General features: G+C 35.3%; 1 protein-coding gene across 1 annotated transcript; it reads left to right on the forward strand.

Moving 5' to 3' along the window:
* Positions 1-14,163: 14,163 nt before the first annotated feature.
* On the forward strand, positions 14,164-17,115 carry LOC132553749 (uncharacterized). The gene is made up of 4 exons (XM_060218025.1): positions 14,164-14,412; positions 15,323-15,374; positions 16,052-16,101; positions 17,047-17,115. The coding sequence occupies exons 1-4, from the start codon at positions 14,164-14,166 to the stop codon at positions 17,113-17,115; spliced, it is 420 nt and encodes a 139-aa protein (XP_060074008.1).
* Positions 17,116-18,881: the final 1,766 nt, after the last annotated feature.

The raw sequence follows: 18,881 nt of genomic DNA on the forward strand, positions 1-18,881 counted from the left end.
ATAATACTTGTATAGCCTCTATACTGTATATATATAGATAATGCTTGTATGGCCTCTACAGTATATATTAGATAATACTTGTATAGCCTCTATACTGTAGCCTCTAAGTATATATATAGATAATACTTGTATGTCTACTGTATATATATAGATAATACTTGTATAGCCTCTATTGTATATATATGGCGGATAATACTTGTATCTATACTGTATATATATTAATTTGTTAACCCCACATTGCCTTTTTATTATAATTACTAAAAAATAATCTTTTGTTCATATATATACGGTTTTTGTAACTGTATATATATGTTTTTAATTTCATAAATAACTGTATATATATAGTCACCCTCTCTATATATATATAGGGTGGCCTTTTTGTATATATATCATAATGTTGTATCGTTTATATATATATATATATAGTATACATATATATATAGATAATACTTGTATAGCCTCTATACTGTATATATATAGATAATACTTGTATGGCCTCTACCGTATATATATATAGATAATACTTGTATGGCCTCTATACTGTATATATATAGATAATACTTGTATAGCCTCTATACTGTATATATATAGATGATACTTGTATAGCCTCTATACTGTATATATATATATAATACTTGTATGGCCTCTACCGTATATATATAGATAATACTTGTATAGCCTCTACAGTATATATAATTGTATGGCCTGTATAATGTGTATATAGATAATAGTTGTTTAGTCTCTATATTGTTTCATTGTTATGATGTGTCTCGACCTTCTCCGTCATGGTGTCTATTTAAACCATTGTTTCGATGTGTCTCGACCTTCTCCGTCATGGTGTCTATTTAAACCATTGTTATGATGTGTCTCGACCTTCTCCGTCATGGTGTCTATTTAAACCATTGTTTCGATGTGTCTTGACCTTCTCCGTCATGGTGTCTATTCAAACCATTGTTTCGATGTGTCTTGACCTTCTCCGTCATGGTGTCTATTTAAACCATTGTTTCGATGTGTCTTGACCTTCTCCGTCATGGTGTCTGTTTAAACCATTGTTTCGATGTGTCTTGACCTTCTCCGTCATGGTGTCTATTTAAACCATTGTTTCGATGTGTCTCGACCTTCTCCGTCATGGTGTCTATTTAAACCATTGTTTCGATGTGTCTTGACCTTCTCCGTCATGGTGTCTATTTAAACCATTGTTTCGATGTGTCTCGACCTTCTCCGTCATGGTGTCTATTTAAACCATTGTTTCGATGTGTCTCGACCTTCTCCGTCATGGTGTCTATTTAAACCATTGTTATGATGTGTCTCGACCTTCTCCGTCATGGTGTCTATTTAAACCATTGTTATGATGTGTCTCGACCTTCTCCGTCATGGTGTCTATTTAAACCATTGTTATGATGTGTCTCGACCTTCTCCGTCATGGTGTCTATTTAAACCATTGTTTCGATGTGTCTCGACCTTCTCCGTCATGGTGTCTATTTAAACCATTGTTATGATGTGTCTCGACCTTCTCCGTCATGGTGTCTATTTAAACCATTGTTTCGATGTGTCTTGACCTTCTCCGTCATGGTGTCTAAATAAATCTTTGTTCTGAGTATTTATAAATTCGAGGATCTTACAATTTTAACTTGCCTCTGTCTCCTCCTGCATTTCTGACGAGTCCTAGAACAAATTCATCATTTGGCTCTCATGTGTCTAATCCTTTAGTTGTATTGAGGAGTGTTATTCACGTGTGTTTTTCCTACAGGCCCTAATCATGAGTTATGTAACGGACTTCAAAATTTTAGATAAAGTACAATTCTCAACATCTGATGTTCAAGAGAGCTTAGATGCACCTTTTTAGCAGTTGCAATCAATCACACATTCATTTTATCAGCATATCAATCACTATCGTTGGCCAGGATAGAAACGGGTGAGAGGTCTTATAGTAGCTGGAAAATGGCGTACCGAGGAAAACCCTGGTAGTCCGGCAGATAACCACCACTCTTTTCATGTCCTCTGAGGGATTTGAACCGCGGTCGCCTAGGTGAAATGTTTATGTGTTTCAACTTCGCAACCCGGAAATCATATAAAATCTTGTTTAGACAGTACCTGATTGTGAAACCGTATTTACGACCTTTTCATGACTACATTGTTTTTTAACGTTTACAATGTTGATAAAATCGATTTTGTTTCAGGTAATATTACGGTTGATGATGAAGCGGTTTAGCATTGTGTTGTTTAAAACATGTGACGTCGTCCCTAGTGAAAATATTTCATTATATGCAATTTGAAAAACAAAACAGGAAAATGTTGGTGTAATTTAAGAGAACTAATATCCGTTACATGTATAATTTTTCTATGAAATGTTCATCAAATCAATAACAAGGTGGGGTCTTTATACGGCAATTCTGATATTTATTATTGATATCGATTTTTGTCATTAGTTACCAGACAGAAGCATTTTAGTTGGCGTGTATGTTAAACTATCCCTATAAATATTTTAACCTGTACAGTTCGTTCGTCTGGTTATTGTAGTGTCTATGTGTTTAGCATTCAGGAATAACATCATGTTTGTGTACAAGTAAATGTTTCTTTATTCCAGCGTGGCTGCTAAAAACAGAATGTATGAGCATACGCAGTCACAACTACAGTTATAAAAATTGCCACAAAGGACATGCTGTATGAACGTAATACTAATAACCGTGACATGCGCTTGCAAGTAATTACAAACATAGCACTTTTCTCCCATTATAGAAATAATTACCACCAGTAATTATCAGTCATTAAATCATAACTTCACTGCAACTTATACCAATGATTACAGGTAGCACAGTTCGTAATGTTTTAACTTTAACACAAATTTAAATAGAAATCTCTTTGAAAACTAGTAAACTATAAAATAACGATTACAGTTCTAGTTCAGTTTTGGAAAATCACATGGTCTCAATCAACCGGCTTGGTTTGGAATGTTCGCGACACGGATAGCGTGGTTCTATGTCCCTCGGCTCATGGTGTGATGCCGTACCCCTAGGATCTGGATCTGGCACTGGTTTAGTCGCTACTGGGGTCACGGCGCGATTCGCTTGGCCAAAGCACGTTTTGGGGAAGATACTTTTGTTGGACTGTCTGATACATTTCCCGGATATGGAATGAGGGATGAAGGTTCTGTCTCATCATTCTAGGTATTTTTAGGTGAGACAAACATATCACTAGTACCGCGCGACTCAACCACACCTGTCTCAGATTCACTATCCACTATTCACAGTATTTGTGACTGGTCCAAGTTTCCTCACAATAAGTCCTCGAACCCATAATGGTTTACTATGACCACGATAATCGCGTACTATTACCAAATCTCCAAATTCAAGCTCGCGACCTTTATTTGGCCGCACTAGAGTACTCCTTTAAACTGACTATTCCAAACTCGGTCTCATAACATCTAAACGTGTTCTGAGTTTCCGACCTATGAACAACTCTGCAAGGGTATTCGGTGTGGTCCTGTACGATAACAGAAATGAGGCCAACTTCTGATTTAGTGAGCCTCCCTCATTCTCCATGTTTTTCATGCCAGTCTTAAAAGTGCCGACTGCTCGTTCCGCTTCATCTTTAGAACTTGGGTGATACGGTGATTATTTTACGTGCCAAACACCGTTGTTCTTGAGAAATGTTTCAAATTCGGTTGCGATGAATTGCAGTCCGTTGTCGATACCACTTCTTTTGATAAACCGTACGCGGAAAACATGTTTCGGAGAGTGTTTATAGTACTCTCAGCACTTGTCGAAGACATTCTCACCACATCCAACCATTTTGAATGCGCATCCACCACAACTAGGAACATTTCATTCAGGAACGGTCCTGCAATGTCGATATGAATCCGTTCCCATGGTTTGTAGTTTGTTTCCGACAATTTCCACACTTAGTCACTCTAGTTTCTATGTCTGTGTCCAAATTTGGCCATCACACATACAATTTAGCCAAGGCTTTCATCCTTACCATACCAGGATGATTTCCATGGAATTCATTCAATATCTTTTCACGGTACCTTTCAGGTATGATAACTCTAATACCTCTTAGAAGGCATCCTTCCTCCACCGTTAACTCGTCCCGAACCCGTTAAAATGGAAGATCATTTCCTGATCTCATGTGGTCAACCACTAATAACAAAATGAGTTAACCTAGACGAAACAACATCACCGTTTGTCACCTTAGCTATCTGTGTTGTTGTCAATGGTTATTTGCTCAATTGCAGCTGTTTCACCTTTGTGGCTTCCTCATCCACGTCGGTGTACTCAGTGGTATCAATGGGGAATCGTGATAGTGTATCGGCGTTTCCATTCTGTGTTGTTGAACGAAATTTGATGTCGAACTGGTAAGATGAAAATTGTAAGGCCCAGAGTTGTAATTGAGAAGTTTTTAGTTCAGGAAGGCCTTTCTTTGTACCCAAAATCAAAATTAGGGGTTTATGATCTGTCAGCAAAATAAATTTGCGCCCATAAAGATACTGGTGAAATTTGCAGACACCGTATATCATTTCCAAAGCCTCTTTTTCGATTTCCAAATGATTCCGTTCATCGGAATTCAGTGTTCGTGAGGCGTATGCTATTGGTCGATCATCAACTGTTACTGGCTTTTCAGGGTCATAGTGAACAAGAACTTCTGAAAACATCAACAACGTCTTGATATTTTTGCATGCTTCGTGACAAGCTGTTGTCAAATTCCATTCCACTTTGTGGGCAATAAGGCTTTGAGAGGTTGTACCACTGTTGACATGTCAGGAATGAACTTCCTGTAGTACAATATCTAATCATGACTGTAATTCTTTCTTGTTCTGAGGATCTTTTAATCCTACAATAGCCTCAGATTTCCTGGGTGAGGGGTGAATTCCGCCTTTGTTTACGACAAAGGCAAAGTATTCAACACTGTCTCTCATAACATAACATTTGGTTTTCTTTAACTTTATGCCATGTTCATCCAAAAGCTGAAGTGTAGCATCCAAATTATGCTGGTGATCAGCATCATCTGTCCCAGTAATCAGAACATTTTCCAGAATAGCTCCAACTCCGTCCAAGCCCTGCAACACAGTCTCAATGGACCTGTGGAATACTGCTGGTGCTGAGGATACACCAAACGGAAGTCTAGTGTGTCGATATAAACCAAGGTGGGTATTGATAGTCACATATTCTCGAGACTCGTTTTCCAGTAGAACTGGGTTTTAAGTTTGTGTTAAATCCAGTTTAGAAACCTTTTGTCCTCCATTAAGCTTTGTGAACAATTCTTCGCTGGTAGGATGAGGGTAGTCTGGTACATCAAGTACAGGGTTAATGGTTATCTTAAAGTCACCACAAATTCTGACTGATCCGTCCGGTTTCATTACAGGAACTATTGGTGTGGGCCAATCGGAGCTGTCCACCTTTTCAACTATGCCTGCTCTCTCTAGGCGTTCAAGTTCCTTGGCAATTTGATCCTTAAGTGCATATGGTACAGTTCTGGCCTTGAAAATTTGGGTTGGGTATTATCCTTCAGTTTTATGGATGCTGTAACCCCCTTAACTGTTCCTAATGTTTCTTCAAACACAGAATACTTCTCGGTATTTACTGACACCATGTTAATTGATTTCCTATCAAGCTGTAATTGTGCCAACCAATTTCTTCAAAATAGCGCTGGCCCACCACCGTCGACAACAAGCAAAGTCTGCTGTTTTGTCTGTCCTTCATATGATACATGAACATCAGCCTCCCCCCAGTAGTGGTAGGTGCTCAACAATGTAGGTCTTTAACAGAAATGAACTGTCCAGTAGCTTTTTTATCCTTATAGTGAGCATTATATGCCTTTGCTGATATTAATGAAACTGGAGAGTGTCTAACTCCATAGTTTATGGTACCTGCTCTATATCCTCGGAAATTTTCATTTCTCTCTGCCCTTTACTCTTGATTGAGAAAATTGGCCATACCGAAGTATTTCCTTTCGCCGATTCAGAATCCTCCATAAAATGAATTTTCGGACTCTTTTTCCCTTTTCTCCTAGATTTTTGATTATCTCCCTTGTTACTGGCCTGGCTTTTAGAGGTCATAGCTCTGTCCTTGTGAGGTTTACCTTTAGCCATTGGACACTTCTTGTGTAAATGTCCGGTTTCTTTACAAGTGTGACACTTACTATTCTTGTAAAAACTCTTATCAGCATTGTGATTTGTTTTACCGCAGCGAAAACATTCCATGGATGCATGAAATTTGTTATTTTCTGACTTGTCTAAACTGTCATCTTTCAACTTCCTGACCTCATTTTCTGCCATTTCCATGCTTAAGGCTATATATCTAGCTATACCCATATTCAGCTTCTGTGAGTAATTTACTTTGTGTTGGAATAGATGATAAACCTGACACAAACCTGTCCCTTAACGCGTCATCGAAGAAAGTCCTAAAATCACAATGTTCACGTAAGTGTCTAAGTTCACCGACATATTGTGAAACACTTTCATTTGGCCTCTGATTTCTCTGATAAAATTTGAAAATTTCAGCAATGATGAGCGGCTCTGGTTCAAGATGTTGGGCTATCAGTGTTTTTAATTCATCATAAGTTTTCGTAGAGGGTTTATCGGGTGATGTGAGATTACGAATAACTCCGTACATCTTTTGCCACACAACTGTACGCAAGATTGAACGTTGCTTGTCAGTATCATCAACACTGTTAGCCATAAAATATTCACCAAGCCTTTCAATATATTCATTACAATTCATGTCAAAGGCAAATGTTTCAATTTTCCCGTACACAGCCATGCTTCCGGTGTTTACAGTTAGCGAATGGCAAAACAGAGAACAGTTCCTTACTTACGGTCGCAGTTGTCACTTAACATTTTTACAGGCCTTTTACGGCGCCACGGTAGTGTCTGTATGTTTAGCATTCAGGAATAACATCAAGTTTGTGAACAAGCACGTTTCATTATTCCAGCATGGCGGCTAAAAGAATGTATGAGCATGCGCAGTAGCAATTGCCACAAAGGTAATTACAAACATAACATAGTTAGACTCAGCAAAAGAACCAAATTTAGCCTTTTTTTTTTTTTTTCCCTGTGAATTTTACCAGATTTACATTGATCTGAACGTACATTGTACGAATAATCATTTACAGATTATGTAGGGGAGAGAACCCTTACACATGTTTGATCATAGATTTTAAATTAGAGTGATCAAATTTCGTATAATATAAATTGATAAAGAAACTGGAAAGTTAGGATAATTATTAGAGTAATCAAAATGTAACATAATTTGTTTGTTTTGTTTTTTCGTGTTGTGTCCATTCTTTGGAAATTTTCAGTTACTTGTATAACTTTTTGGGATCTAAATTTCTTTTATTCCGGTAAGTGTGTGTCACAGGGCAAAGAAAACAACCAGTGGTTTTGCTCCTTGTAATTATTTATTGATGAACCGGCGGACGAACATGGAAGAAAACCCTAAAAAACAAACAAACGGCCTTATAAGAATACCTATTACATGCGTATTCTGTATGACAATAACTGGAAATATTTGGACCGATATGGAATAATTAAATAATTATGATTCCAAATTCCGCAACTATTAATCAAATGTATAATACAATTAAACATTAATTTAATTACCTTCCAAGACCGGTCAAAGTCCAAATCCAGTTGTCTTTTCAATATACTGTACCAAGCGGACTCCCGAGGATACGTCCCCACCCTGGTCTACGGCCGACTGCGACAAATGCGCGATTGTAAAACGGTTTTGTTTAATTAACTTTCACACTCGCATGCTTTCTCCAAACTTACACCCTAATTAACATATCACTAAATAGCAACACCAAATATGGGCAAGACAGGACGTACTCGGGACGTACACAGGACATGTGAATACGCTAAAAATAGGAACAGGTGTTTTCCCGTTTCACTGCAGATATATGTACCTGTCACATGTGTATACATGCAGAGTCGTCTTTCAATGTTTTTCTTTGACATATAATGCTTGTACTCTTGTTTTTTTATGCTGTTCATGCTACTTGTGAGAAAAACCATAATTCAATTCCGGAATTCATCACAGTATTTTACCTCCAACTAATATGCTACTTCCGGTGTCTTGATGTTCACTTCCTGTTCAGCGTTGATGGGCATGAAGTGATGAAAGAAACAACAAATATATGCTGTTAGCAGTATTCTCTGTATAATGATCACTTTAGTAACGTCTTTTATTTATTCTTCATTCTCTCAAATCTCTCTGTCTGTCTGTGTTCTTCTTCTTAACACTGGAATGGTCCTCTAATACCTGTTTTGATTGACAGCTATGACTGAAAAACAATTACTATCGGCAGATAAGGGCCTGGCCTGGGGAATAAGCATAAGCGAAGAGATCTAAAATCAACAAACTCTAATGTTTTATGCTTACAAGATACTCATTTTACTGAAGAACAGGAAAACATTGTAAGAAATGAGTGGGATTTCCAATGTTATTTTAATTTTTTTTTGAAATCGAATGCCAGATGAGTTGGTATTCTTTTTAGAAATAACTTTGCAATTAAACTCATTAAAGAAAAGAAAGATATTTCAGGCAATGTTTTAGCCTTAGATGTTGAAATTGAATCTTTTAGAATTACTCTCATTAATGTCTATGATCCAAACAAAGATGACCCTGGATATCATGTAGAAAGAATTTGCTGATAAATACACTTTTATCTGTGGGGATTTTAACTTAGTATTGAATCCTAAACTAGATTATAACAAAATTACAAAAACCTTAACAATCCTAATACTAGAGATAAATGATTATAAATCATTGCTAATTTTGCATTAGTATATTTTTATCGAGAAGATTGTGAATATGTAAGAAGGTATACTTGGAGGAAAAGTAATCCATTGAAACAAGCATGCTTAATTTTTTTTCATATCTGAAAATTTACTTACAAATCAAATATAGAATCTGGTCAACGATTAGAGAATTCTTTTCCAACAATATAATTAAAAACTTCATGAATCTGTAGCTGGTAAAGGGGTATGGAAGTTTACCAATTGTCTTCTACAAGATACGGAGAATTTAGAAATGTAAAAATGTATCGATGAGACAAAATACAATACTGCCTTACAACATAACAAACTAAATTAGCATTTCAGATGCCGATATTTTGTTCAATATAGATGATAAATCATTTCTTGAAACCTTACTTTTCATATCTTTTTGGATTTCTAACACAAAATAAATTATCATAAAATTATTACGAATTATTCATTGAAACCATACTTATCATATCTTTTTGTATTTATAACACAAATTATAAAAAAAAATACTCATCATTTTGAAAAAGCACAAGATGCGATGTCTTCATAGCTCTTTGAATATAAATGCACTAATTACCACAATAAAAGACCATTATAATGTTCATAAGTATATAGCAGGTGTGTTCTGTATGCAAAAATCGTCATACCAAACGTTGAATTGCAATGATACATTTCCTAGTAATGAGAGTTTCAAAAATGAAATATGAAAGTTTATTCTGTCTGGCCAATCTTTGTCGAGTATTCTGGATTAACGATACAGAATTCAGCTTCAATTATTAGCTTAAAAGATACCCGAAATGTCGATTTGGAGATCGATGTGGCGTTTGGACACAGTCGTGTCTGACTACTGTCGTGTGTGACTACCATACAAGGCAACCGTGTATGACCCCTTCATGTACCGTATACGACCACAGTATATAACTACGTGTACCGCGTATGACTATGAGTATTATATATGTTTAGCCGTGTATGACTACTATTTATGAGTACTGTGTATGACTAATGTGTATGACGACTGTATGGGACTTCTGTATATATTCATGACTACCGAGTGTGACTACTGTGTATGGAATCTTGTATGATTACTGTGATTGACAACTATGAACGTGTACTGTATATAACATCCGTATGTTTCTAATCTGTATGAATACTATGTATGACTGCCGTGTATGAGTCCCATTTATGACTATGGTGTATAACAACTGTGTATGGCTATAGTGTATGTCGATTATCTTTGACAACCGTGTGTAACTAATTATAATGTGGCTGACTAACATGTATTTCTAATGTGTTTACCGTGTAAGACTACCGTTTATGACATCTTTGAATGACTAAATGATATCTTTACGATGTATGACAAAGATGTGTTACTCTTGTGTGAAAAACTATATATGACAGCCTATAAAGTTTCCTTTAGTTAACATTTTGTGTCATGCACATAACTTTGCTTGCATTAAAACTAGGATAATCAAACATGGTGTATGCATTGGACATACTAAGATAATGTGTAGTGTACCAAATTCAAGGCCGGCAACTCTTTAAATTACAAAATTGTTGCCCTTTGTTAAAATTTTGTGCCCAATAAAATCTTTCACTGATACTCTTGTTTTATTTTAATTATTTTTCTTTATTTATGTGTTTGTGATTAATAGACTACCTATGCTAGGTAGAAATTTACAAAGTAATTAGCAACCAATATTTTTGTATCTACGACAATAAACTATGATAATGAAATAAGAATGAAAAATAGAATTAAGTAAAATCCGTTGGATATCATTAGTTTTTGTATTGGTGATTTTACGATCCGTTCATTACTTACAGCCGAAAACTTAGTCACAAGTTGCCTACTAGCAGTACTGAAAAGTTGAACATTTAAGTGGAAAGTTTACATTGTTTTGACGGGTAGGTTGACGGCATTTAAAGCGCCTGCATGTGACAAAACCCGCCTATTGAAGCGGATATATTGAGGTTCATATGTATGTAAACATAAAGCCACTCATTATACCGGCTTTGGATTAAAGTCTTGGATAATACGAGGCAATCATACTACAACAGAACTGCGTCGAATACAGGGTCAGTATGTCAGATTGAGTAAAAAGACTCCCGCTTTGGTTAAAACGCAAAGCCGTGAAAATCAAGTTCAAATCTGCCGGAGCTGAAAATTCGGTCTCTATTTCTGATTGTGTCACCTTCAACTGATATTGACAGGGGGTAATCTCATGAGAGTGTGGAGTGGTTTTCACTTGTGGTTAAGCTCTAGTTTTGTCGATGTTCGTGACTGGTTAATTCAACACAGAGAACGGCTATTGATATTGCCGACACTGTACATGTGATCTACTTTGCCTTCTGGATGGTTTCTTCTGGGACATGTAAAATCCCTTTAAAATCACCAACGAGTGGGGGAAGAAGATTGATCACCGGCTGTTATCTACAGCGTTCTGAGGTAAGATAGGAGAGATACACCATATTTTTTGTTTCAATTCCATTTTAAATGTTTCATTTAAAGGAATAAGTATTGCAGACGTGTTCGTGTAAACGATAATGTGACGTGAACCTTTTGGAAATCATCATCGACCAGTATGTATGTGATCTAGGTTCATGAGAGAGGCGTTGTTTCATAGAAACAAATAACTTAAGTTTAAACTGAGGAAACGGAACATACATAAATATCTTAACTTTGATTACAAACTTTTCATCATGTGACTCGCCTGTTATATCCCATATATTTATGGCATAAATATCATGACACATGTTACAGCACTATTGTGACGTCATATATACGTCACGTTTTGATGACATCACATCATTGTCTCGGTAACATACCGTCGGCGTAGAAATAAATATGTCTTATAGGGAAATTTATTTTGCCGACTTTTCGCTTATTTTACTGAAATGCAGGATATATTATAAATATAATCTTATTCTCGTGCCGATGTAACATAAACTTTATCAGACTCGTGTAATAGTTTAACACTCAAGTGAGATTCTCTGTTTATTTTATCTAGTTAATAAAGTTATATCTGATGATTAAAAAATTGATATATATACATATATATATATATATATATATATAATTGAAATATCATCGAATGTTCCTTAAAACAGAAACACGATTTGCTTGTTTTTTGGTTTGCTTGTTTGTTTGGAATTTTGTTATCTAAAATATTGTTCATAATGGCATTTTTCAGAAACCTAGAATTCTGATTCATAAATATCTTGATAATCATTTACAACATTTGTATGCTTGAATAGGGTATATACATGTGTAATACGTTTTGATCGCATTTTCTCAAGCTTAATGTCAAGATTTGAAAAAAAAATACGATCCGAACACGTTTGTTTATGGCTAATACAAGCCATACATTTAAAAGTGAAGTATTTAAACGGATTCGATTAAATATTTACATAGCCTCACCTTGAGTTTAAAAAATATTTACGTTCCATTAAAAAGACGTATGACTTCAATGCTAAGTCGTATTTGATTGGCATATCATTTTCCGTGTTATACACGGAGGCAAACAATCACTCATTGTGTGATTTCTCTCCTGGACGTATCGTACTAAGATATATCACACGGATTAAAAGGGTTGTTTTTAGTTCATCTCGTGCAGACTAACCAGATCCTCATCGTTCTGACATATTGATTATGTTCTGTGCTAGAATAGCAATCTGAACTAAATGCTTTTTATATAATGTACTTTTCATTCCACATTTCTTCACATATAACAACAAAATGGTACTTATGATCAATTTTACAAATCAATCTACAATAACGATTCCACATTTCAAAAGTGATATCAAACTTATAAATCCAGTTCATTCGTGAAGATCGATTGTTTGGATACTGTAACCAGGGTGCTCTACCTGCGGCGCTTAAATCTACGCAACAAATTCAATAATTATCATTTTACTGTAGACAATAAAATGCATCTGTCTGCGCATTAAAATCTATCAGTATTGAATTTTAGATTTAGAATACCACACCTCACTATTTTTTTTTTTTTTTTTTATTGTTTTTTTATTTTTTTTAATGGATTGATTTGGATTTTTCTCCGTCTCCTTTTGTGTTTTAACGACTTAGACAATAAACATAGATGACGAATGATATAGGATGAACAGCTGTATCATGTACTATTTATTATTCAGTACTGCATCTAGTGTTCGGGATAAGAGTCACAAGTTTGGTGTAGATATATTTTTAGAAAATGTTTATCTTACACACCAATCCGTATTGAAATCAATGTCTCCGAGCTTCCGAAAGCGTCTCTTTCTTTTAAGAAAAAAATTACAAATGACGCTTCCTTGTCGACAGATCCACATTTTGGGAGTGGAAAAAAGTGTGAAGTCAACTGTCAGATTATGACGACATATTACTGTTTTTTTACTGCAGGCAGTCTGTGCAGCGGTTGATATCTCATCCATTTGTTAAAATGACACAGTCTCCATAATATTTACATCAGAAGAAGAGACAGATAGAAGGATTCCCTTCTTGAACACCTTGACCGTAACTAGGTGCGGTGAGTCCATCAATTTGCTGGTATACAAAAACTAACATATATATATATTAGTACCTCAGTTTGAACTCCCACAATTCATTGAGCCAACAGTGGGGGCTGGTTTGCACTCTCCTGGATAGAAACAGTAACATCGTAAATAATTGTCATATCAAAAATCCTCTCACACAATGTACTTATTCAGGTTGATTGATAAAAAAACTTCGAGAAAATAAAAAGGCATGCTGACCATACCTTACATCAAACGGGTGTCAAATGCTATAGAGAGGGTTTGTGTAAACATCAGATCAGCACTCCTGTGGATGCGATCTCACAACACCGTCAAACAAGAGTCATTCTGATAGCCCAGAGACAATCTTCCTCGACGATGGTATCGTGAGAAGCTTGTCAGCCGATGGGGCCAGAAATGACAAGTTTTAGTGCATCAAAATGACAAAGGAATTCTGTGCAACAGCTGCAGTTACGGTGGTGAAATTGAAAGAAGATTCAGAACACACAGAACTCATAAGATTTATTCCATAAGATATCGTTCTCATTTCTCATACCTAATCACAAAAAGTCCAACTGATGTTGATCTTGTATGATTGGTATAGACAACTTTCACTACTAAACATGTTTTTCCAAGAAATTTTAAAATAAGAATCATCTTCTTTAAATACATATCATTTGAGATTTTATCGCACTAGCCAATCACATTGCTGCTGTCCATGAAATATTGATTTTGAATAAAACCAAAAGAAAAAAAAAACACGAAAATTGAATTCCACGGAAATGATTTTATTGTACACTGAATAAGCTAACTTGCGACGAAGAGAATTATTGTACCTATATTTACAGATTGTGTAAGCTTTATATAACACTTTTTTACATTCTCGCACAGACGCCATGGAGCCGCAGTACCTACGAGATGTGACCGTGTGTTACCGCACATGCGCGTCACCGGTACTGCAGGAAAGGACCTTTAACCTCCGCACAATGTCCGCAACTTCAACACGACCAGGGTCTGTGCGATCTTCCACGCCACGAATATCCGTAATGACATCACGTGCAAGCTCAGCTCGGCCCTCTATCAGCCTAGACGTTAGAGACAGAATGATGACAGAGCTAAAGTTTTACTTTGGCAGGGATGAACGTGTATGTATTTTATCTAGCAAGTCTATGAAACATTTATATCCACGCAAACGTACAGATGTTGATGTGTTTGCCGTTGACAGATGTCAATACAGCCTATCAGATGTTACGCGTGTAGTTCAGCATTAATTAGTGCTACTTTCAATGCGGGTTTCATAAAATACTTCGACGTACACGATTGTTATTTCAAACTGGTCAATTCTAGAATTATATAATGTACCACGTGGTCTAGTCTAGAATGTAATTAGACGGTAGTAACATATCATCTTTGTGTATTTGTTTAGCGATATATCACAAACGTCAATACATTGATAAGTAATGAAAAATACTATCGAGAGACATTTTGAATACGACTAAGAGACTTTTGTGCAATACTGTACGAAACATGACATAATAACATAACACTTTATGATATCAGGGATAGAAACTTGTTACAGTCGATCTTCGTTATTGCGAAGCCAGCAAGATCGTTGGAAAACTTACGAGTTACCCGAGAATTCGATTTAAGTGAGATCAAATGTTTGGTGAAAAGGTTGGACGAGACAGACGAAATACTAAGAGTTAAACGTGATCTTCGAGTTATACGCGTTCGAGGTAACGAGGTTCAACATAATATTATTATGAGACATTTAATACAATATGGAAAGAAACGATGAGAGGTTTTGAGATAGTATTGCATGAAATTTGCGCCATCTCTCTCTCTCTCTCTCTCTCTCTCTCTCTCTCTCTCTCTCTCTCATTTCCTTCTTGGAGACTGTACAATTTGGAGCTATTGGGCTGTATACTATGCTTCTTTTTGTTTCCATAGGAAATGGATGTATTGAAGACTATTTATAAGGGAAGACAAATACCCTTGTTTAACGAAAGGTTAGAATTGTTAACCATCAATAATATTTTTTTGCATTGATTACAGTTTAACTTCAGACAGACGCTTGTGCCCAAGTCTACAGTGCGGTCTGTGGCAAGTAAGTACTTCTCTAAATACTATTTCGTTTGCATATGAACTATTTTTCCAAATGTTATAACGTTCCTGATGATGTAAATAAGAGGCAATATAATGGGTATTTTAGTAAATGACCAAATTAACAAACCCGCAAAACTATCATTAGATTGGGATATATTTGATAGGCATTGACTTTTTCCAGTTTGTGCATCTAGAATAGTTTTAATAGTTCAGAATACCTCATTTTTGCGTAAATATCAGATCATTTTCCAACTTTACTTTATTGAAATATGAAGAGAATTGAAACATTAAGAGAGTTATATACATTCTTAAAAACCAGATTGTCATCTTACAACACCTAGTCTTATTTTCCTTGTCCTTTTTCAGTGTAAGTCTTTCTTTTGTTCATATTTTGCCCTTGTTTTGGATTATGGTTCTGTTGACATATTGGTATATTCTTGATTTTTTTCCATGCCAATAAAACTAAAAAATATTAACTTTTTTTTTTATTAACGAATGATTCTTGTGTTGTTTAAAGTTCTTTAACATTTTACATGCGTGACATTGTTCTAAACGAATCTTTGAGCTCATCATTACTAGCTTGGAATTGAATGCAGACAGAAGTATAGGAGAAAATGCTATAAGCATTAACACAAGTTTTATAGTTTGACTGAGAAATCAAATTATTTTTTATCGTAGACGATGCTTATCGAACGAACACTAGCGATGCCAGTCGACAAATGTTCCGGGTAAGTAGGCCAGAACGATCATGTTTTCAATATCTGGTACAGTACAATAATCTTATAAAAATTAACATGGTGATCAGAGGAAATAACCATTCCATACTGTCTCAAAGCTATGGACGAAGTGTAAATTAAGCAAATACCTCTGGCCTTATGTTGATCACGAGTTCTTCGTCATAACATAGATCACAATATATCTACATCGTACGAACAGTGTCAGTACTTACATATACAAGTTGTAACCAGGTATATTACTTAATCTGCCTTGTATGCAATGAATTCGACTAAGATATATTTTTACATATGTCACTAGTATAATATACCCTAGAGTGTTTTTCATTGGCTACATCACTAAAAAATCTATTCTGACGTCATAATATGAACAATGATGTTACGTCATCAACTGATAATGACGTTTGATTTTGTCCTCCACACTTTGACTTACACACTTGTCAAAATAGAATTTATTTAGTTATTTGATAAAAATTATCTTCGATTTGTTTTCATTTTATTTAAAATTTTACGAAACTCTTCTGCAAGTTTAAATGTTTACTGAACAAGGGTCACATTAAAAAACTTCAGAGACTCGTTTTACGATTAAAGTCAAGCGTTATGAATCCTTTATCTATTATATGATATTTGAAATGTTTTTTTTATAAAATAGGATGTAGGACATCTCTTAAACGTTTTCTCAGAAAGGTAATGTTTTGTAATGCATATATTCAAATATTTTTTTAAATCATTCTTGAGTGATCTCCTCCTAATGAAGACCTCAACTGTTTACCGACCTACAACTGACATTAACTTTAAAGTAATGAATAGTTCACTGAACGAACAACGGTACATAATATGCTGCCATACGTCGTATTTGAACTAAAGGTCATTTTCTTACTATATTCGTTATATTTAAAATGCTTGCTGTTGAATTCCTGATTTGTCTCCCTTTTTCAGTCATCTCTTGGAAGTCCAAGGTGGCGTATTTTTACAAGAGGTATTCGTGTTGGAAGTGCTCGCACGTAATTGATATTGTTGTGACCTGGGCTGTTTATTCTGCCAGTTGGACCATTTTTATTCGTTTAAGAAGGGCGGGCCTACTGGTCTTATTTTGCTTAGTGGCGAGCTAAGACTAACACTTTCAAGACCTGTATTAACATTTTCCGCGCCGTCCTCATGTTCCTGATAGCTTACATTTAAAGTGCAGTCGAACCAGCTTGACCGAATAAATGAACATGCCCAAGATGGCTGAAAGATGTTAACGGTTGTAAGCAAGTTATCCTTTGCACTTGAGTAGAGTATTCACTTTCCTTGGTCAGAATGTTAAAGGTACAACTAACCACAGTGAAAATATATTCAGCTACAAACGAAGTTCAATGTGTGTTCATCATGTTATGAATATGTATTTTGTTGCAATATGAACCATAAATATAAATTTTGTGATCGTTCGTTTGTGATACATGCAAATGTTCCATTTGTGCAATTAACGTAGAAGAATGTTCGTAAGCATGTGGTCCGTATCCTCGACATAAGTGTGTGAAGAACGAGAAATGTGTTTAATCTATACTTTTAAACTTTGAGGAAGTTTAAATATAACGTTTGCGAACGAGTCATCAATGGCGGTAATATGTGTAACTTTGACAACATCATCACTAGAGAGAGGTTGCCGGTAACAATATATTCTAGGTAGACATTTTGTGTTATTTTAATATATTTAATTAATGATGAATCATAAGATGTAATGGTGTCATAAAGGGTTCTGTAAAGGATTATTTCTGCTCTAGGCTTTTCGGTCTCGTCGTCCGATTTGTTGGCAAACTAACTCGATATATGACGCCAAATGATACCTTAATTAAAATGATTTCTTTTTTATTGTTCGTACTTTCGGAAAAACGGTTAGGAGAGGGAGATTTGATTAAATAAAACGAGTCGAGAAAAAAATGCAGTTTTGACAGTAATATCGAAGAGAAATATAATGATACTGTGTAAGATATATACTTATTTATACCAGTTTCGGGCTGGCATTACGTAACAAAATCTGCTTCGCGTCGAAATCTCGAACTCGCACAGAGGGCCAAGTCGATTATGTCTGTTTTAAGGGAAAATGCCATTAAAAACATTTGTTTTCTCTACGTTTTATGAATACTGCTTCATTAGTGATATATTGACACACGCAGAACATACCACCATACATACAGAGTCAGTAGAAAAGAAAACAAGAACAGTTTCAAAACTCTGACAAGCATTTATTATGACGATTCTATGTTGTTTTGAATATGAAAATTCTATCTGGAGGATTTACATACAGTCGACGTGACACTGCTACACGTTAACATGAATACCATGTACAGCGCCCTAGTGATGGCATGTGCATTTTAATGATGTACTATTTATAAAGCGCCTACTGAAAATAGGGTTTATTTTGTACAAGTCGTTCAGGCAATTTATACCATGCCTGTTCCACCATACCGATTGTGTAAATACGTGATTACGTTAAATACAAGTCTATATAAGCATATAATTGATTCACGATTAGAAAGACATCACATGTATTGGAAAAAAATAGAAAATGACAATACAAATAAATTTATGTCATTGAAAATTTTAAAATTACACACAATGCTATGAGATTTACTTTTTCTTACTGTAGGTATAATATCAATCAAAATTATGATCTGTTTTTCTTTTTAATTTTCATCATAAATCACAAATGTTATACCGTATTAAGCCAATAAATTCAACATACTGATTTTTGTTTATAATTTAACACATAAAGTGTCCATTAATAATAA

The sequence above is a fragment of the Ylistrum balloti genome, unplaced genomic scaffold (assembly GCF_031769215.1).
Source record: "Ylistrum balloti isolate Yb309-2 unplaced genomic scaffold, AGI_CSIRO_Ybal_v1 Utg369640, whole genome shotgun sequence".
NCBI lineage: Eukaryota > Metazoa > Mollusca > Bivalvia > Pectinida > Pectinidae > Ylistrum > Ylistrum balloti.